At 38.0% G+C, this 22,752-nt stretch overlaps 1 protein-coding gene across 5 annotated transcripts in view; it reads left to right on the top strand.

Annotated features, from left to right (window-relative positions):
* The window catches only part of XPNPEP3 (X-prolyl aminopeptidase 3), a 56,321-nt gene that overhangs the window by 15,719 nt on the left and 17,850 nt on the right, over positions 1-22,752 (top strand). For all 5 annotated transcript variants that reach the window (XM_088796315.1, XM_074326453.2, XM_019734494.3 and 2 more), the window contains 5 exons: positions 7,766-8,173; positions 10,476-10,678; positions 15,085-15,147; positions 15,980-16,093; positions 17,579-17,664. In XM_088796315.1, coding sequence (XP_088652441.1) covers positions 7,766-8,173; positions 10,476-10,678; positions 15,085-15,147; positions 15,980-16,093; positions 17,579-17,664 — 874 coding nt within the window. The remainder of the gene's footprint in view (positions 1-7,765; positions 8,174-10,475; positions 10,679-15,084; positions 15,148-15,979; positions 16,094-17,578; positions 17,665-22,752) is intronic.

The raw sequence follows: 22,752 nt of genomic DNA, 5'->3' as shown, positions 1-22,752 counted from the left end.
TTTTAAAACAACTATCAATGTTAAAGAAACTGTCAGATATACAGTTTTTAGAGGCAAAAGCTATATAAGTATCCAAAGTATTAATCATTTGTCTTTCTCCATGTAGAGATGAAAAACATAGGATGTGTTAAAATGATTGTGGGGTGAAGGAGGAGTAAATTATTAAGAAAAATTAAAAGGCATGTAATACTTTTTTACAAACCTCTTTTATAGAGCCAGTTTGTTAGTTTGGGGTACAAAATTATGTCATCTATACTCGGTTAGCTCCAAAAGGTTTCATGGTCAACATAATTATTTTCCCAATACTTGCCAGTACTTAAAACTTTTGGAAAATATTTCAATCCTTTTCCTAATTATTATACAAGTTCTATATAATAAAAAAATTAGAGAATACACATAAGCATATATATATTTTTTAAATTACTCGTAATCCCATACCACTCAGAGAAAACCACTATTGAGATTTTGGTATATGTATCTTTCCAGACTTATTTTTTTATATGACTAAATTGTGTGTGTGTGTGTGTGTGTGTATGTGTGTGTGTGTGTGTGTGTACACTCTGTGATCAATTATTTCCTTAAAACAAATTCTTAGAAGTGGAATTACTGCATCAGCTCCTTCTGAATTTTTGGGAGCTGTTTCCCGTGGATTTCTCTTGTCCATACTTACCCAAGTTTCCTGAAACAATTATAACTTGGAAAGCATTCAGCAGAATAACATGGAGCATAAAGAAATTCTGTTCTAGTTGTGCTACTACTGCTTTAGATGGAAATAGTCAGATTGACTCCTCCAGGTCCTCCTCATGATTTTCAAAATCAGTTAGGTATCCATCTTTCAATGATAATTTGGTTGTAGTTCTGCTTTGAGCAAGGAGTGTATTTTTTTTTTTTAAGTTGTGTCAAACATGGTTGACTTTAATGATATCTAAAAGATCAAGATTTACTTTGGTAGGGGGAGATTGATTTTTATACTTTTAAAAAAATTAAAATAGAAACTGATCCTTGCTTTGCTTTTACCCAGCAGGAACAGGGCTGCTCTATAGAGTAACCCGCCCCTTGTCTCTCCTCTGCTTACATGAACGTAGCCTTGCTTTTAAAAAAGGAAAAAAAGATTAAGATATATGTCCAAGAAGTGACAGAAATCAAAAGTGGTTTGAATCTGCCTAGACCACTGTGTGAGCTGTTTCAGAATAGACGTCCATGCCAGAATCCCATAGACTTGCTGAATAAGAATCTCAAGGGAAGGGAAGCTCTGGGGCCACATGTTTCGAAGAGTTCCCTGGGTGTTTCTGATGCGTCCCACCGGCCTGAGGGGTATTTATTTAGCTGAGTGCATGAAATGCCTAGTGACTTAGGGGGAAAACCAAATGTTGGGGCCACAAGCCACGTTTTGAAGCAGAGTGTGCCCTTCCCATGCCTCTCGGGTGTCCTCATCCCCATACACTCAGTTCTTAAATTCACTCACATCTTTATCATCACCACCATCAAACAGTTACTGAATGATGACTTTACATGGATTTAACCATTTCAAAACACTTTTTTATAGATTATACTTGATAAGCCCAGTAACAGACTATACAAGTTTTTGTATTTAGAGTTTTTAAATTTCAGTTTAAGGCCTACCTCTTTTTATAAAGTAATGTGTCTTCTATTCTCACTCCCTGTGTACCTGTGGAATTTTAAAAATAACTATATATTCATGTTGATTGTACATTTTCCTCGTCTTCATCTTCTGAATTAGATTTTAATGCAGAGTAAATACTGCAGTCTTTATGTATGTAAATTTATAGGTGAATAAACCTATGTATTTAGTCTCTAGGTATGATACATGTTGACTACTCATTTCATGGTACCACTATACTGGTAACTAGCTTATAGAAAATCCATACACTATCATTTAGTGCAGAATTATAGAGTATTTCTCTTCCCTCTCCCCTCCCGTTCTTTCTCCTCCCCCGCCGCTCCCTCCGGTTCAAGCCTTTGTTTCTCAGTCTAGTTGTGTAGGGCACAGTTCCCTGGTCCATGCTGGTATAATGAGCCTTGGGCGCCCCCCAGCTTGAGGCAGTGGGTCGCCGGTAGTCAGCAGCTCACGGAAGCTCGCGCCAGCTGCTGGCCACTCACACTGGCCACTGGCAGCTCATGGTGGCAAACAGTAGCCCGCGGCAGCGCACAGCAGCCCATGTCAGCTCATGCCAACCTCCAGCTGCTCACCGCAGCCCAGCTCCAGGGAGAGCTGTTGTTCACAATCTTAGCTGTAGAGGGCGCAGCTCACCGGCCCATGTGGGAATTGAACTGACGACCTTGGCATTAGGAGCACAGCACTCCAACCACCTGAGCCACTGGGCGGGCCCGATTATTTCTCTTTTTTAATCTAGGAGATAAAGAAAATTTTGAAGTATAATTTTCATGGGTTTAAATACTGGTACATTAAAAATAAATGAGCTGTCTGTAACCTTTGTGCATACTCAAATTTCTCATTCATATCCAGAAATTCTCTGAGGCACAGATTAGCAAGAATCACTCCCAGGCAAGAATCAGGAATCTTCTAAAGAACTGAATAACAAAATCTCCTGAATCATTTGACACTCATTCTTGTTGTGTGCGGAAGCCAAAGACTTTCAGGGCTTCTGTGTAAATAATTACTTTGATAGGAATAGTGGTTGTCCTACCTGGCTTTGGATTACCTGGATGACAGTCTCTTCAAGTATAAATCTGTATTGTAGTAATAATTATAACTAATATTTACATAGTGTTACTGTTCTAAGTATTTTATTAACTTATTCAATCCTCCCGACAATTTTGTGAAGTGGGTGCTATTATTATCTCCATTTTGTAGATGAGGAAACTGAGACACAGAGCAGTTGGTAGCTCTCCCCAGGTTACTCAGTAAGTTATTAAGGCAGGATTTCAATTCGCAAAAGCCTGACTCAGAGGCCACACTTAACCACAAAACAGTATGTAACACCTGCGCCAAAGAATACTATCTGGAAACTTTTTAGTTTATTTTTATACGATATTTTTGATAAGAAATTCAACTGGGAGAAGTCTTGGTGTATAAATTTTTTCAAGTTTAGCGAGTGATATACTTTTTTTCAGTGAATTTGCACAGATCTTAAGTATGCAGTTCAGTGAGTTTTGACAAAGGTATACACCAGTACAGCCCACACCCCAATCAAGATATAGAACATTTCCATCACCCCAGAAAGTTCCCTGCTGCCCCCTCCAGTCAGTCACCACCTCCACCCTTAACCATTGCTCTGGTTTCTATCAACAGATTGTTTGCCTGTTCTTGAATTTCATGTAAGTGGAATCATGCAGTATGTACTCTTTCTGTCTGGCTTGCTTTGCTCAATATGTGCAAATATAATCTATTTAGAATATTTTTTTTACTATTTATTTGATCATTTCATTTTTTCAGAGAAGTGTATGTTTTATTTTTACTATTTATTTGATCATTTCATTTTTTCAGAGAAGTGTATGTTTTATTTGATAAAGAAAACATTTTTAAAAAAGAAAACATTTACTTGCTTTTCTTTACCCCCATTTTCCAACTGCATAGTAGTAGTAAATAGGGTTGTGAACTATTTCCTTATGTACAGTAAAAACTACAAGAATGCTGCTTCAAAATCAGACCAGATCACATTCAAATCCTAACCTAGTTAGTCCAGGAAATAATTAAAATACATACCTAGATTGTACCAAAACCCTGCATTTTTCCATCCATTTTCAGTCTTTATAAAACTTTCCTCTCTTGGCTGATAAATATGAAGAACATTTTTCTTATCCTCTTGAGACACCCAATTCTTAAATGTTCCAGGAGAGCTTTTTTCTTCTTGGTTTCAGGCCCTTAGAATTGATTGTGAGGCTTTACTGTTTGCACAGTAAGCTTATGACATATAAGCATTTGATTGGTTTATAAGCTTGTTAGAATGCTATTCTTATCCTTAATTGACTCCACATGATAAAATGCTTTGTTTCTTAATACTTTACAGTTTGACAAAGTTGCCATAATGTCTGCTCAGATATAGTTTTATCAGAAGACATTCAGGCCAGATTGACTGTAATGGTTAGTTCTGTGATCAAAGGCCATCACAACTGCCAGGTTTATCTCTAGGATTAAAGTTCATTGCTTTATCACCCTTTTTTTCTTTCTCCTTCAAATGATAAGAAAGCTGTCTTTTTCTTTGGATAATTTTTTTGTCGTGACCAAGAGTTCTTTGTCACTTTGGGATTTCAGAAGCTTGGAGCATTTAGCTAATGATCACCCCATAGTGTTGATAATTATTAAGTTTGGGAAAATATAGCCAATGTTTTACATATTTCTCAGATAGTTAATTGTAGGAAATTGGATTCAGCAAAGAGGAATGCTTTGAAGGATGTAAAAGATGGTTTTCCAATCCTGCTTTGATTTGATTTTGCGAAAAGATAATTACACCTTTTTTCAGAAATTATTTTCTAACGTATGTAAATGTATACTCTCATTAATGAAAATGGGAGATTAAGGTCATTAAAATTGTGAATTTTATTACTTTACAAAATTAAAAGAAAAACACAAAATAAATTGATTTTTAATTGAGTTTTATGACATGGACTTTAGGTGTGAACAAACCAAACGCAAAGCACAAAAACGGAGAAAATGAAGAGACAAAAAGGAAAGGTCGGATAATCCACCAATTATATATAACTAGCCTCTGCTTTTATAAGAGTATTTACTGCTTGGGTAATGTGGGAAATTTCCAGTGTTGGGTAAGAGTTGCAGACTTAACATGAATCATTATCGGGGATAAATAGTTCAGCTGTACTTCGGCTCTAGTACAGAGTTCAGTATTTTGTTCAAGAGCCCAAGGGGAGGGACTCTTAGCCAGCTCAATCCCGAAAGAAAGAAATGTGATGTGAGCTCTTTTAGGCCCAACTCTGTTGTTTTGCCTGATTCAAACTGGCCTATAAGGTCATCTCTTGTTTATATCTTTTATTTCTTACCCACTTCATTAATAAAAATGTAATTTTTTTTCTATTGTAGATAAACAAAAGTTAAATAAAAAGTTATTTTATTAATGGAATGCAAACTACAGGATTTGCTGGAGAGGTAAACTATACATAGGTAAAACAAAAATAAAAGTTCCAAGTCCATTCATTAAACAACTGAGTTATGTGTACAGAACATAAGCTCTAAGAAAATTCAAACAGCAATTTCTCTCCTGAGACTATCCCCTAGAAATAGAAGCACCAGTATATATGGCATGAAAGTACCAGGATATAAGTACAAAGAGGTTTATCATAGTAGCAAAAAGCTGAAAACAATATGAATGCCCACCAGTATGGAAATGTCTCAATGAGTTACGACACATCACCCCAAGAAATATTATGAAGACATCAAGCAGAATGAATTGAAACTATGCCAGATGATTTGGTGGGAAGGATTTTCATGAGGTATTGTGTTAGAAAAGCAAGAACAGAAAAGAGTGTATAATATCTTTTTTTGGTAAAATGCTAGTGCAGGTGTATGGTATATGCATGTATGATTTTCTGAGTATTGAGGAAAATAGAAAAGGATACACAATAGATTACAAGCATGGGCATGGTGCTGATGTGGAGTAGGAGGGAAGGGGAGTGAGGCACAAAACAACGAAGGAAAAGGGGAAAATGTTTAACAGAGATCAGTATGATGTGATTACATGTGTATACAACTGTAGGTGTGTATGTAAGGAAATTAAATAGTTAGCTCTAAAAACAACTCAGAGGGACAAATCAACAAGATTTGGGCTAATCAGGAAAGACTGTTAAATGAAAATTGTCTAAAAACAAACATGTATTGAGCCTAAGATTTTTGGAGTGGAATTGTTATGGAAGGAGAAGAAATTTCAGAAAGGGGTCCCATTGTAAGTAAGGTGATGGGGAAAGAACATATTGGATTTATGTAAGACATTAGGAGGAATTAATTTCAGGATAATTGGGGAAATGATAAAAAAAAAAGTTGTCTAAGTCACTAATGACCACGTATTGTGTGCCTGTATTTATTTATATGAAATCTCTACAATGAACCAATCCATAGAAACAAAATAGATTACCATGTTTCCCCAAAAATAAGACTAGGTCTTATATTAATTTTTGCTCCAAAGGACGCATTAGGGCGTATGTTCAGGGGATGTCATCCTGAAAAATCATGCTAGAGCTTATTTTCCGGTTAGGTCTTATTTTCAGGGAAACACGGTAGCAGTTGCCAAGGGCTGTGGGTGATTGGGAGGAAATAGGAAGTGACTGCGAATTGGCTTGCGGTTTCTTTTGGGGTGACGATATATTCTAAAATTGATGGTCGTGATGGTTGTACAATTCTGTGAATATAGCAAAAACCATTTAATTATACACTTTAAGTGGGTCACTTGTGCATAAATTATATCCAAGTAAAATTGGCCAGGTAAATTGGAGTCACCTGATTCTTTTCCAATTTTTTTTCCTCTCCTTTTTTAAATGGTGGGGATCATATATCTACTGTGTCCAGTAACTTTCATACAGCAATGTTTCATGGCTCTCTTTCCATACTTGTATATGGAGACTGGCTACCACAAGGAATAATAATAGTAACCCACATTATAGAGTCGTTATACAGGTAAAATGAGTTGATACATGTAAATAATAGGACCAGACACGCAGTAAGCATCCGATGTGTTTTACTATTATTATTGCTCAGTGTGGGCTGAGGGATACAGCCTTTGTGAGTGATTGTTACAGTAGTTCTTTTGCTCTGGAACATTAAGTGAAAGCAGGCATGTTTTCCATTTCAGAAGGGGAGACTGCATCCAGTCGTCACTGGGCTAGCAGCCCAGGCTAGGTACTAACAGTACTAATATTAAGAAGTAACACATAGCACTTCATAACAGAGGCTGTTCATCTAGGCTTTTGGAGTGGACTTAAGGGAATCTGAGTCTCTTGAAATTGTGTCAAAAGTTTGTATGTGTGTAAACAGAATGAATCCATGACTTTCAAAAGATTTTCTAGGGAATCTGCAATCCTAAAAAATCACATGTTCTATCAAATTTGATTCTCATGGCAGCCCCAGGAAGTAGGTAATATTAGAGGTTTTTGGAGTATAGCAAAGATGGCCCTGATCTTAAGGGGGTTATTTATACCCAGATCACTGTTAATACACGGTAGAGAATGAAAAGTCCTATTAGAAAGTTATTATTATGCATTGGGAATTGAAATCAGGGAAAGCTTTTTGTCCTTAAACTCTATTATGTTAAAAACTATAGATAACAAATATTTATCAAATGTCCACTATATTCCAGTTGTATTCTAGCTCCTGGGAATATAACATTGAACAAACAGACAAAAATCTGTGTCTTCATGGAGCTTACGTTCTTTTGGGAAAGTCATACACAGATAATGTGAGCCTTCTCCTCACCTTCTATATTGAAACTTCGGGGCAACTTTGATTATATGCTTAATTATGCCTTCCACATAATAATACTCAATCAATGTTTGATTGAATGAGTAAAAGAATGAACCAGAAACCCGGAAGAGATCTAAAGGGGTCATGATCCCAGTTTTCAGGCAGAACCACATTTAACTATCTTTTCTTCCAAATTTCTGCAATGGAATATAAATAAATTTTAAACCTGGGTTATTTCCAAATTCCCCGTGTGCTATGATGAGATTTGGTATAAATTGAAGAAATGAACTTGGGCATCTCCATCTAATATTAAACGACCTGAAGTACTTTGACACTATGGAAATGCAAAGCATCTCTGTTGTTTGTCATTTCTAGGGGAGGTGACTCCGGGACTATCCCAGGTGGAATATGCTCTTCGCAGACACAAATTAATGTCTGTGATCCACAAGGAAACTCAAGGGCAGAGTGGGACAGACCAGACAGTCGTTCTGCTGTCCAACCCTACATACTACATGAGCAACGATATCCCCTACATTTTCCACCAAGACAACAATTTCCTGTACCTGTGTGGATTCCAAGAGCCCGATAGCATTCTGGTCCTTCAGAGCCTCCCTGGCAAGCAGTTACCAGCACACAAGGCCATGCTTTTTGTGCCTCGGCGAGATCCCAGTCGAGAACTGTGGGATGGCCCGCGATCTGGCGCGGATGGAGCAATAGCTCTAACCGGAGTGGACGAAGCCTACACGCTGGACGAATTTCAACATCTCGTACCCAAACTGAAAGGTAACAGATGGCAGCTGAAGTCAAATCACAGGCCAGATCGGGACTGAGACCTCCCTTCCCTATTTAGACAAAGTTCTCAGTTTCCTAAAATGATCATCTGTAGCAGCGTTCTTGAGTACCAAGAAGGGAACATAAATCTTTTCCCCAAGACTGAGCTACTTTAAAGACTTCGTTTATTCACTGGCCAAATCTTATTAGATTACTCATTCACACAGACTGTAACTGTCCTACTTTGAAATCCCAGAGAAAGAATTTCCTTCTAAAGTGGAGGTTGGCGTGGGCCACTCTTCGACATCACTGAGCAGCCTGTTGACCTTTGACCACTGCTTTTTACTGCTTTTGCCAACTCTTCCAAAGGAGGCAATATTCTCAAAGAACGATCTGTGCTTCACCAGCATCACAATCACCTGGTGATGCATATCAGAATTAAAAATGCATAGTAGGTATTGGAAATGTAAAATCTTAGGCCCACACTCAGTACCTACTAAAACTACATTTCGACAAGATTTTTAGGTGATTCATACACATCGTTGAGTTCATACCCCTCAAAATAGGCACTTTCTCTACCTTAATTCTGGTGAAATTATGATAACTCACAATGTTTTGGGATCCTTTTTCTGGAACTTTTCAGAACCTGCACTACATTATAAACTATCCTCATTGATTCTTGTAAATCTACAGCTCTGGAAGCTTTTTATTTTTTGAAGTATCCAAAAGTTTCTTAGAGCCAATTTGGTAAATAAGATAGATGATCAAGTTGGAAGATACTGATTTTAGACAAAATAACATATGATGGTAAAATTTCAGTCTGATTTTCTTGTGTGGTTTATAAACCATTTCTGAAGTCAGCTTCTAAAAGAGAATTCCAAAATGGTTTCCAACAATCATGGAATTTACTGGACTTGTTCCCTACAAAGACTCCTTTGAAAGAAAATACTTACTTGAATATGCACATTCTAAAATGTTTGAATTCTTTTCATTACTTTATAAAACATTTTCTTTTCTGCAGATAATTACCCAGTTAAGCTAGTGGGACTTTCTTATATCTTCAAAGTCTACATAATTGTGGGGCACAGAATCATTTTCTTTATAGCTTTTTGATTTCTTGAATTAGTTGCTGGCTGCATGTTCAAAACTCTAAATTTCATTATTCCAGTATTGTTAACATCTTACATTAAACATATTTCTCAAAAGTACTGCTCGTTCATCATTCTTAATGTTAATAGTTTACTAGATAAAAGCTCTAGGCACAGGAAAAGTTTAATGAAATCATACTAATTTTAAAATGTAAAAACCTAAAAATGTTGGGCACTAAAAACAGATAGTAGTGGTTTTAAAAATTACAACTAAATTTTTATTAAAAAGATTAGCATTTCACATGTAATATGCATTTAAAATCATTTTTATTTTAAAATGAAAATATTTAGATTATATGACTCATACATATCCAATCAAATTTTTTTCAGATTTTTCTCCTCCTCTATCCCAAATTACTTTGTATAAAACATTCAACCCTTCAGACTTAGACTGTTGGGAAAGCTGCTCATAGGCTACTGTCAGAGAGAAAAAAAAGGGAACAAATATAGACCTGGTGTAAGTGGAAATCATTTTCATAATGAGCCTGCTTGTTTTATATCTCAGGCAAATATAGGCCATTTCCTTGGATCTCTAAAGTTGAGAGATGAGCTGTGATTGTCAATAATGAAAATACATAGCAGATGGGAAAGACAAGATACCGTGGATAAGTGTGGATTAGCACATATTACCCACTGTGGTGTTTTTATAGCCATCAATAATTGCTCCTCACTGAGAGAAGAACTTCCTTTCACCAATACGGAGATTGTTTGTGACGGGATGGCCCGCTTCTAACCATAAAGTCATGATCTAAGTACATTTTTCTGTCCTTTTGAGTCCAATCATTCAACAATGCCTCTAGCTCAGTTGTGGTGTGGAGAACAATTGATGTAATTGTTCTTTAACAGTTAATAAATAATAAGTAAAATCAAAGCTTGTACACGGCCTTAGTCCCATCTATTGTCTTTATAAAGGACACTGAACTTTGGGGGTAGAAAGGCTGTCTATTCAATCTCAGAATATTTTGTGATTTTCAGGGAGTGGCCGTTCCAGTGATTTATGATCAAACCCGTCAATCACTTCACTCCTGAGAGAGTTTGTGCTCAACCCTTTGGATTTCCACAGTCCAAGTTTTGTAGTTTTGACTCGTTTAAGTCATTTGTGACAGTAGGTATTTGTTGTTGCTGCTGTTTTATTTTAAATTTAGTTTTTGGCTTTTCATTTTAAGCTGAGACAAACACACTGTGGTATGACTGGATGAGGCCTGCGCACGCACAGCTTCACTCTGACTACATGCAACGTCTGACTGAGGTCAAAGCGAAGAGCAAGAACAAGGTTCGAGCTGTCCAGCAGCTGGTACAGCACCTCCGGCTCATCAAATCTCCTGCTGAAATTGAGCGAATGCAGATTGCTGGGAAGCTGACGTCACAGGTATGGTTCCTACTGGCAAAGCTCTAAGCTCTTCGGGTTCAGTGGGCAGCTTGAGGCTATGGACCCAACGCAGTCATCTCATGGCAGACGAGCATCCAGCTTCTCCTTCGACATTTAGTGAACACATCCAGAGGCTTGCTCAGTGCCTTGCAAGGCCAAATAAATCTGCCTTCTTGTATCTTTTTACCCATGATTTTAGTCGTTTCTCTTTGGAACGACATAAGGTAATTTCATTTCCTTTCCCTACCATAACTGCAATAGTGGCAGTTCAACAGAATTCAATGGTTAAAAAAGACCCCAAATGACAATGCTTAAAATCTGCAGTTATTACAGGAAAAGGGTGCAGTGTGGTGTAGCAACAGTATTAAGGGAATAATACCTACGACAGCCAATGGCCGTCTCACAGCAAGGGTTCGGAGAAGCCAGGCGCAGGCTCCTGTGGCCCTCCCTCAGGAAGAGCTGAGCAGTACGCATTTTGTCTTGTGGACCAGAAACCATATGTGCATGCATAGAACACCTGGGAACCCAAAATGGAATCTCAGCTAGGGATTTTGGTTTTGGTCACTGGCACATTCCTGCTATGGAACAACAAAGCCCTTTGGAGTTCTCTTGGAGACCAAGTACAAACCATTAACTTCACTGACAGTGCTGACAGGCGAATACAAACTACTCTGCAACTCCCCTCAATACTCGTAGTCAGTATGTGTCAGGCCTTGATCAGAATCAGTTCTTTGCAGGAACTGAAACAGCTCAAGCTCATTCCAGGCCTCCTAGAATTACCCTTAGAGCATAATAGCACACTAACATTTGAAGGCTACTTTTCTGTGCTCTACTGTAGTCTTTCCCAAGATAAGCCTGGTTTTCCGTAACTGTTCCCTCCTTTTCCTTCCTTTGGTGACCTTCCTCAGTGCATGTTCTACTTTGTCAGAGTCCTTCTTCAAGTACAGTGTCCACTGTTCTAGCCATGGCCAGACCAGCAAAGACTAATTACAAATGTGATAAGCATATGTCTTTGTCTTCCTTCCAATCATTGATTTTTAAAATAAGGAAGAGAAGCTAAGAATAGATCTGTGGGATAATGTTTAGGGCTCAAGGGAAATTGGTATAAGTCAACGATCTGTTGTTTTGGAGAAGGTGTCAAATCAGTTATAAATCGACTTAGGAGTACTCTGACCCACACTTCTGTCACTCATCCACACCGTTATATCGAGAGACAATTTTAAGTGTTGTGCTAAAATTTAGAAGTATTAAGTCTGTGGTGTTTATCTACCAACCCAATAAAGACTCACGGGGAAATGGAGTTTGGCCTTCTTTGTCTTAACGAACAACGTCTAACTACCTGTGATCATATTCCTTACTTAAGTGTTCCCTATTCTGCTCTAGAATGTTTCTGTAAGATTTTTGGATTGGGGGCAAAATAGTTTCCTTAAGAATGATTATGCCGTATTTGTGTTGTTCAGCCCAAATGCAAGTTTCCCTTCTTTTGGCGGGCAAACCACATAGAATTTGTGCCTATGTGATACTAGTCAATTGGGGTTTTTACACTCTGATTGGTATAAAATAAGTGAAGGACCCTGATGGTAGAGTTTAGTACCCTTTAGAGAGGTGACTCGGTAGAACATGTGCGCAGAAGTAAAAACGGGGTTGTCCTGGTCGGATCTCTCCTGTGGCTGAACGTATATCCTGCCTCCTGGACATCTCTACCTGAGTTTCCTGTAATTATCTACACGTGTACTCTACCAGCCCCACCAGACCTGACTTCTCCGGTATTCTTTTCCGTGGGTAATAACAGCGACATCTACCCAGCTACCTTAGATAGAAATGTGAAAGTTATCTAGATCAGTGCTTCTCCCTGAGCCTGATATCTAATTACCTAGTGCTTAGTCCACTTCCAGGGAGGCAGGATAGTGGAGGGGAAAACAGACAGGACTGGGTCTGAATAGCGAGCTGCCATTTCGGCCTGTGCCTAGCACACTAGGAATCTGGTGTCCCTTTGCTGTCTCCTTGCTTCCATTATTGCCTGAGTCTAAGTCTACCCTACCCACAGTGATCTTTAAATAAATCTGACTGTCCCTCTCCTACTAAGTTCTTTGGGTGTCTCCTTGTTGTTTTTAGGATTGAATTTCAACATGCTCCCTCAACTTTCATGATCTGGCCCCTTCTGCTTACTCCAATAGCTACATCTCATTCGTCCACATGTGCTTAACACTCCAGCCATACTGAACTCTTTGAGATGGGCCACAGTTTCGTGTTATGCCTCTGCCTGGAGTGCCCTTCCCTGCCTTTCCAAATGGCACGATCTCAAATGTCAGTCTCCCGACTCGCACATCACCCGCCTGTGGACACATACACAAAAATCCTTTATGAAATCGTTACTGCTCTCCGTCTCCATAGCTGTACAGTGTCCATTCATGATGTGTTCTGATTATGAGATGCACAGAGTGAAAGGAGAGAAACCCACTTTATACTTTTAAAGATTCAAAATAACAAACATTTTAGTAGTACCTGGTAAAGTAAGAGGGTCAAGTGTTCACTGGGAATATGGGCTACACTGTGACAAGACAACCCTAATAAGAAGTGGCGGTCATAAAGTCTGCCCCTTGATCTTTATAGGAAGGACATCACGCACATAGTAATGATAGGTAGCACTTAAACCGTGTACCATCTATACCTGGATTCATCTGTAAAGAAATGGACTCAGAAAACACATTCATCACGAAAAGAAATAAAACAAGATTAGGCATTTGACCACCTAGGAAGCAAGAGGAACTTTTCTGTTCTGTTTAGTCTGCATAGCAGTGTAAAAGGGCCATGACTGCAAAAGTTTTCTGTGCTGTTCAGTAAGGTTTTGAAAGGAAATTAAGAAAAAGATGAAGAAATCCCTCTTAAGTGAGTGAGTCTCACTTAGAACTACCACTGTTTTTTTTCGTTTTAGCTTCACACTAAAAATATAGTGCTAACTAGTTATTTATCAACATTTGTGTATATAAAAAATAAATATCCTTTATCTATTTGAATTGTTAATTCATTCAGCAAATATGTATCGAGTGCCCACTATGGTGCCAGACATTGTTCTAGAGTCTAAGGATACGGTGGTGAGCAAAACAGGCCATCCCTGTCTTCCTGTCCTCAGACTACATTCTAGTTGAGGTGAGAGTAAGCAAACATAGTCAGCTGGCATTAGATGCTGTGAAGAAAAATGAAGCAATGAAAGGGGTGGGAGTGTGATGGAAAGTGCTAATTTAAATAGGGTGGTCAGGAACGTCCTCTCTAAGGACAAAACGTGGGGAAAGATCAGAATGAGAAAAGGGAGCAAGCCATGCAGGTATTCCCACTGCTATTCCACTTGCTTTTCCTCTGTTGGACTTTATGGTGATGTCATTCATTACCTTGTATATTGAGAAGTGTTACTAAAAATTCCTTTGCACATTGTATTTATTCTTAAAATGTAACAACTTGAGAGAAATTCCTTGCTAGTTGTAGGTAGTATCATATAGTCTGATCCCTGTGGGACTGATTTGTTTTTATCCCACAGACATTGGAAATTATATAGCTGATAGAGTTTCTTGTTTCATATTGGCTACTAGAAAACTCAGAAATTTGTGGCCCATCCACAGTAGTCACGGTAACCGTGAAGGTCATTATGGTGTGTATTAATATTTTGGGCAGCTCCCTCAAGCCTTGCTTTTCTTTGATTCTGCCATGAATTGTATGCTATCTTGTATTTTATGTGTCCATGTATACTAATCAAAATCCTTTTTGGAACAAGATACCATGGTGGTGAGTTGTAAACATGTACAAATATGTTTATAAAAATGGAAAACACACATATCACGTGGCTATCACAGAAAATTAATTAAAACACTTGTACTGTAGGCCAGTGTTTCTCAACTGGGGGCAGCTTTGTCCCCCAGGGGACATTTGGCAATTTGTGACTATCACAGTTGGGGAATGCTACTGGCATCCTGATTTAACAGGATGGCCTCCACAACAAAGAATTATGTAGCCCAAAGTGTCAGTAGTCCTAAGGTTGGGAAACCCTACTGTAGACTGAACCACTCAATTCATAATTTCATGCTTTCCAAGGTTGTGGAAACGTATTTCCATGTAGCTTATTCCAACATACAGTGTTTCAGACTGAGAAAGCTGGGTGTCCTTTGACTAAATCTGTCATCAGTCAATCTCACATTCCAATCATCAATTAATGAATATTTCAGTCATCAGTATCCCTGAAAGCAGTATTTTTCCCTTTGGGAATCGGTATTATCATGCCCACAAATTCACAACTTCAGGTCAACAAAATGGGAGAAAGGGTGCTTTTCATTTGAGCTCCAGTATCTTGAATGTTTGAGTAAGGAACATAATTAAAATGAGACTGTTCTTTTCATCCTCCATTCTCGTTGCAGGCTTTCATAGAGACCATGTTTGCCAGTAAAGCCCCCGTGGAGGAGAGTTTCCTTTATGCTAAGGTGAGCTTGAAAAAACTGGAACGCTCTTATTGGACGCAAGTATAAAGTAATTCCATTGATTTGCAGTGGCATCCAGTTGGCATCCATGGAAGTGACCAAGATGTCAGTGGAGAAGATTTGGTTTGTAAATGTCACTGGTAATTTATTAGCTGAGTCTAAAATATACAGAGCTACAACAAATGAAGAAATTCCAGAGTAGAACAGTAGAAAGAAAGGCTTACACAAATGTGAGATGAGAAGAATAATACTTGTTTAAATAAAGGTGAAGGAAGAGAATCTGAGGTAGTGCTGTAGATACTAGTAACGGATACTCGCCCGTTCTCCAGCACCATCCTCGGACAGTGAAATTAGTAGAATTTACCACTTGCCTAGCATCCTTCTTTACTTTTCCAGACCATGCAGGTTGGTAGCTATTTGAAAGGTTGGGATTGCTCATTTAGCGCTGTTGTTTAAAATGTCAGCCATATACTAGTATTTATCTAAATAAGACTAAACAAACAGAAACTTTACTTGACTATCTCGTTACTCAGACTTGATCATGGGTTTTCTGTGTCCTCTTCTGGACCTAACAATGTGAAAATCATAGGGAATTTCAAGCACTCAGAAGGAAAAAACAGATTTAATAATAGGGTTGAATAATAGGATTGAGGTAAGAATAAAAGAAGTGGCCTGAAATCACAGCATAAAAAGTTTGGTTAGATTATAACGAATAGTTTTCCAGTAATGACTTACGATACATACTTACATGGAAGTATGAGCTGTTGACGAGAACCCAAGCTGGGACAGCCTTAAGGAAGTCCTTTCTTCAGTCATACTTTACTTTGTTTTTCAGTTTGAATTTGAATGCCGGGCCCGGGGAGCAGACATCTTAGCCTACCCACCTGTGGTCGCTGGAGGTAATCGGTCAAACACTTTGCACTACGTGAAGAATAATCAACTCATCAAGGTACACGAAATGCCCTTCAGTGCTGCTCCCTCTGGTTCCAGGTGCCCTCGTAGAAAACCCACTCACCTGCCCTTCAGCCTTCACAAAGAAACTGCCATTTGCAAAGTACTTTATGGTTCATAAAATGCTTTTACAGACCTTATCTCATTTGATCCTCTAATTAGCACTGTGAGATAGGGACAATTAATAACATGCCTGTTTAATAGGTGAGGAAAATAAACTTTAAAAAATTAGCCAACTGGGTAGTGCAGAGCCGGGTATTCTATTCTAAAGCCTCTGCTCATTTTATTTTGTAGCACTCCTGCTCTGAGGCCTCGTAGCTACAGTAGGCCAAGCATATGGGAGGAGACAGATTTTAAGAATACTCTATTATCTGGGGGAGCACTTATCTTTTATGGTTTTCTTCCCAAAGAATTGTGTATTCCTGTAAGTCCACCTTTTATTATCTATTTGAATATTCAATAAATTCTGTAAAAGAAATACAGCAAATATGTAAATGATACAGCATAATTTTTTTAATGAGCATGCATGAACCAGTCACTCACCTCAAGAGCTAGAATGTTACCTTGCTTTGTTTTGTACCTTGTAGTACCTTGTATCTACTTGTGTATCCTTATGCTCTGCCACCCCACTGCGTCCCTCCCACATTTGACCACCTAGGAAGCAAGAGGAACTGGATCTTAAATTTTTTTGTCATTCCCTTGATTTTTTTTAAAATACTTGTATCACATTTACACGATGCCCAAAACAATATTATTTTTTTAAACTCATAAGTGTAAGATAATGCTAGTTGTTTTCTAATAGGAAATTTATTCTATCATTTTGCCAGAAACAAAAAACACATCTATTCTTCAAAGTTGCCATTACTATGTATGAATTCCTGTGACCATTATTCTAATATGTGCCAAGTTCTGTGCTTGTTTAGATAGGAATAAGATGCCCTATCATCAAGGGCATAAGTAGATAATTACAATGTAACATGACAGTAAGACAGAGATATACCCAAAGTTTTTTTCCTTCCCCACATATATTTTGATGAGGAGCAAAAGGGGAAGTGATATTCTAAAATTAAATGCTTATGGGTAATTGTATTTGAATAAGGCCCTACATACTAACTTACATAAGATTTTGTTAATTAATAGTGATAATGGTAACATTTATGATGTGCTGATGTTTACACCTAGTAAATTCAAACCCAAGCAGTCTGGTTCCAGAGCCTATGCATTTAACCACTATGCAATGGCACCATTCTTGAGCCAATGTAAATTCATGTTGAAATTTTAGATGCTATTTCTTGAGAGAAGGAACAGAGAAGGTTACTCTCCTTTGAATTAGAATTATATATGTGTGTGTGTGTGTGTGTGTGTGTGTATGTATATATACACACACACACATATATAATGAAAGGCACAGACAGTTTAAATTAAAAGAAACAACTGACAATCATGAGGTCACCTACTTTGACCTATCTTACTTTTGTTTCAGGATGGGGAAATGGTGCTGCTAGATGGAGGTTGTGAGTCTTCTTGCTATGTGAGTGACATCACCCGTACATGGCCTGTCAATGGCAGGTAAGGCTTTTACAAATCTCACTACTTCTTAGGTATATGGATATATTTGGAAGAAATGACTAAAGAAATACACAGGTCTCCTCTAGCTCAGGTTAACTGCCTTTGCAAAGCTCCTGATTATTTTTTAAGACGATTTTATTTATCATATCACAGGATCAGTCACCTAGAAACACCTAGTTAACACACGCAAAAAACAAATTCAAGGCTTTTATTTTCTGATTACAAAAGTAATATTTAGGTTATGGTAGAATAGTTTGGCTGGATTAAATTCTGCATACAATAATTATCATATCTGGACAAAATATTAAAAACAAGTATTTGAAGGTATCAAAGAGCTTTCAAAAACTGGCAGACACTGCATAAAAGCGTCTCCTTGACAGAAGAACCATAAGGGTAATATGAGTGGTTGGGGCTTTTGCCTGAAGGCATTCCCTGGTCCACACAGCTTGGGCAGCAGAAAACTGTAGCCTTATTGGCTTAAGATGTCAGAGGACACAGTTAGATGCTGGCAAACAGCCAGAAAGATAAGGGAAAATCCTGGAAGAGTGGTTGCTGCAGAGAGGGTGAGCCCCAAAATCGGCATGTAAAATATTCCCAAATCCTTGTCTGATCACTAAATTATGTGTTTGGGGGAGACCCCATGAGGCTCAGCAAAATACCAGCTACTAGAAGTTGAAAAGACTGAGCAGAGATTTTAGTTGCTTCCCAGTGAGAACAGTTTTCAGTTTGAATCTAGCCATGTAAACAAAATTATGCTTTAAAAGAACTTAACAGCATTCTAGAATCTCTACATTTTGTCATTCATAATTTCCAATATTCCGTTTTTAAAAATCAGTAGACATGAGAAGAATCAGGAAAATATGATGTGACCCATAATCAAGAGAACATAGTCAATAAAAATAGATGCTAAAGTACCTTGATGTTCCAATTAGTGGACAAGGACGGTAAGGCAGCTACAGTAGATGTACTCAAGGAGGTGAAGATACTGCATAATGAGTGAAAAAGGAGAATCTTAGCAAGGAATAAAAGACTACAAAAACAACCAGGAATTCTGGGGAGATGGCAGCAAGCCAAAATAGTTTTTTAATCTTCAAAATGGTCAAACAGAGAACAACTAGGTAGCAAAAGTAAAACAGTAGATGGTAGGGTATTGGTAAAACCTCAAAATACAGTTAGGGACACTCTGCACTGTTACCTGGATGGTAACAGTATTTATGGAAAGAAGAAGGAGGAAACAGCAATGGTGGGGGAGACCTGAGAACAGGAGAACCCCAAAATAACCAACAGCTATTCACTGGAATGGGTGATGAGCCAATTTGAGAACAGAAGCTGAAAACGGGAAGGATTTACCACTCCAATGGCTCAAGAAAATTGGAAGGTTCTGGGCTCCCTTCTAGGATTGAAGAGAGACTGCTTGAAATAGAATTAAAATTGAGCAGGTTAGGGACAAGCTAAAGGAAGGAATTAGATTATCCGAATCAAAGTGGGGGAGAGGAACTGAACCAGAAAAGATGAGAAAGCAAGCTGCCATTTTGTTTTACCACTACATCACAACAACAAAGGACTGCACTCTATGAAGTTAAAAAAAAAATTTCTAAATCCTGCGTCATTCGAAAAGTCTGATTCATTCTCTGGATCCAGCTGCCAATTTGTATGAAGTAAGAAAGACAGATGAATATGTTGAACTGCACTAAGGGTATGTGTATTCGTCAGCTCCGGCTGCCGTAACAGTTTATCACAGACTGGGTGGCTTAAACATCAGAATTTTATTTCTCACTGTTCCGGACGCTGGGAAGTCCAAGATCAAGGTGCTGGCAAAGTATGCTTCATCCTGAGGCCTCTTTTCTTGGCTTTTAAGCAGCCACCATCTCTCTGTGTGCTCACATGACCTCTTTTTTGTGCCCACATGTGGAAAGAGAGAAGAGGGGGTGAGGAAGGGAAGGAGGGAGGGAGGGAGAGAGAAAGCAAGCTCTCTGGTGTTTCTTCTCTTAAGGACACTAATCCTATCAGATCAAGGCCCCACCCTTATGACATCATGTAACCTTAGTTACTTCGTTAGAGGCTCCATATCCAAATACAGCCACGCTGAGGGTTAGGGCTTCAACATATGAATTTGGGGGGGGCGGGGATGGACACAAACATTCCTTCCCTGAATGCAATTAGCAAAATACAGAGTGTGATAAACTCCATGGCAAACAGCCTGGATTGTTTAACATGTAAATTATAAGGAAATGAAAAGGATGGAGGAGGAACCTGTTGACTAAAAGAGACTTAAAGGCATATCAAATGTATTTAAAATAAGCAGGAAGAAAATTGTCTTGGGAAGCATATTTGGCTGATAAAATATTTTTTTAAATGTAAGGAGTGGGGAGTGACTGCTAATGGATATGAGAATTTTGGGAGAGAGCAATGAAAATGGAATTAGACAGTGATTATGGTTACCCAATGTTGTGAATATGCTAAAAACCACTGAACTATATACACTTTTTAAAGTGAGTGAATTTTATGATACACAAATTCTATCTCAATAAAAATGATAAACATGTACATACAAATTTCAAAAACCCAATGAAACGATAACTGTAAAAGTTAAGAGAATGGTTACGTATTGTGAGAACTGTAATTGTTTGAGACGCACAGAAGAGGCTCCTGTGTGAGTTGGCCAAGTTCAATTTTTTTTGATCTGGCTCGTGTTCACCTTATAATAATTTCTTAACATAAATACAGAGGTTGCCAAAAAAATGTATACACATTTTAAGAAAGGGAAAAATTGTATTAAATTTACACTGATGGGGGCAGCCAGTTAGCTCAGTTGGTTAGAGTGGTGCTTTTAACAACAAGGTTGCCAGTTCGATCCCCACATGGCCTACTGTGAGTTGCAGCCTCCACAACTAGATTGAAATAACTGCTTGACTTGGAGCTGATGGTCCTGGAGAAACACACTTAAAATAAATAAAAGTTAAAAAAAAAATTATGCTGATGGTAACCACTTTGAGCACCTCTTGTAATTGCAGAGGTTAAATGTGACTTGTATTTTTCTTATCTGCATATATTGAGTACTATAATTTTAATAGTTTTTTCCTTTTTTTAAAATGTGGGGGTGGCTGGTTAGCTCAGTTGGTTAGAACGTGGTGCTGATAACACCAAGGTTGCTGGTTCAATCCCCACATGGGCCACTGAGCTGCGCCCTCCTTAAAAAAAATGTGTATAAATTTTTTTGGCACCCTCTCTATATTAAGTTTGTTTGGCTTTCTATACCTATGTTTTGTTTTATACTTAAAATTAGATTTAAGAAATACAAATTCTAAAGCTGAAAAGTACAATAACTGAAACGGAAAATTCACTAGATGGACTTAACACCAGATTGGAGGCAGCAGAAGTTAGTACTTGAAGAGAGATAGGAATTATCCAGTCTGAAGAGCAAAAGTAATATTTTAGAAAAATGAACAAAACTTCAGAGACCTTTGAGACTTTTTCAAGCAGCCTGACATACATCTGATTGGAGCCCCAGAAATTGATTGTGTTGACACACCCACCAACTACAAAATGCACATTCTTTTCTAATACATGTGGAACATTTGCTAAGATAGGCCATTTACTGGGCTGTAAAACAAGTCTCAATTTAAAAGACTGAAGTGTTTAATAGAGTATGTTCTCTGACTACAATGGAATTAAATTAGAATATCATAACACTAAGACATATTTTTAAATCTCCAAATATTTGGAAATTAGTGAATACATTCTAAATAATCCATGGGCCAAAGAAGAAACCACAAGGGATAGAGAAGAAACCACAAAGTATTTCAAATTGAGTGATAATGAAAATACTACGTATTAAAATATGTGGGATACAGGAAGGTGGAAATGTATAGCTTTAAATGCTTTTATTAGAAAAGAAGAGGCCGGCCCGGTGGCTCAGGCGGTTGGAGTTCCGTGCTCCTAACTCCGAAGGCAGCGGTTCGATTCCCACATGGGCCAGTGGGCTCTCAACCACAAGGTTGCCAGTTGGATTACTCGACTCCTGCAAGGAATGGTGGGCTGCGCCCCCTGCAACTAGCAACAGCAACTGGACCTGGAGCTGAGCTGCACCCTCCACAACTAAGACTGAAAGGACAACAACTTGAAGCTGAATGGCACCCTCCACGGCTGGGATTGAAGGGACATCAACTTGACTTGGGGAAAAAAAAAAAGTCCTGGAAGTACACACTGTTCCCCAATAAAGTCCTGTTACCCTTCCCCAATAAAATCTTTAAAAAAAAACAAAAAAAGAAAAGAAGAAAGTTTTAAAATCAATAATGTAAACTTCTACCTTAGAAACCTATTAAAAACATGAACAAATTAAACCCAAAGTAAGTATGTGGAAGGAAATAATGAAGACTAAAATATCAGTGAAATAGAAAAATAAAAAGACTAACTAGAGAAAATTAACAAAGCCAAATGGTTATTCCCTAAATAGTTTAATCAAATTAATAAACTACTTCGCAAGAGAGAACACAAATTATCATAATCAGGAATAAAAGGCAGAGATACCACAATAAATCCTACAGATATCAAAAGAGTAATAATATTATGAGCAGCTGTATGTATTCATCATAGTCAGTCATTGAAGAAGTTAAACCACTACACAGCCACAAAAATGGCTAAAGTTAAGGAGACCAACCATACCCAGTGTTGGCAACGATACAGCACAACTGGAACTCATACACATTGCTCTTGGTAATGGAAAATTTGGGGGAAAATTTGGCAGTTTCTTATACAGTTAAATAAACACTGATTCTTTGACCTAACAGGTCCACTTCCAGGTATTGAGCTAAGAGAAATGGAAAACATATGTCCACGAAAAGACTTGTACAAAAATGTTCATACAGCTTTATTTATGACAGCCAAAAACTGGAACCAATGTAACTATCCATTAACTAGAGAATGAATAGACAAATTGCAGTCTATTCATACAGTGGAACACCACTCAGCCATAAAAAGAACAAACTACTGATCAAAATAACACCATGGACATTATGCTTAATGAAGGGAGCTGAACACAAAAGAGTACATATTGTATGATTCCACTTATATGCTATTCTAGAATAG

The sequence above is a fragment of the Rhinolophus sinicus genome, chromosome 1, assembly GCF_057876585.1.
Source record: "Rhinolophus sinicus isolate RSI-liver-muscle chromosome 1, RSI-T2T, whole genome shotgun sequence".
Taxonomy (NCBI): Eukaryota; Metazoa; Chordata; class Mammalia; order Chiroptera; family Rhinolophidae; genus Rhinolophus; species Rhinolophus sinicus.
This window is presented reverse-complemented; position numbering and strand designations above follow the sequence as displayed.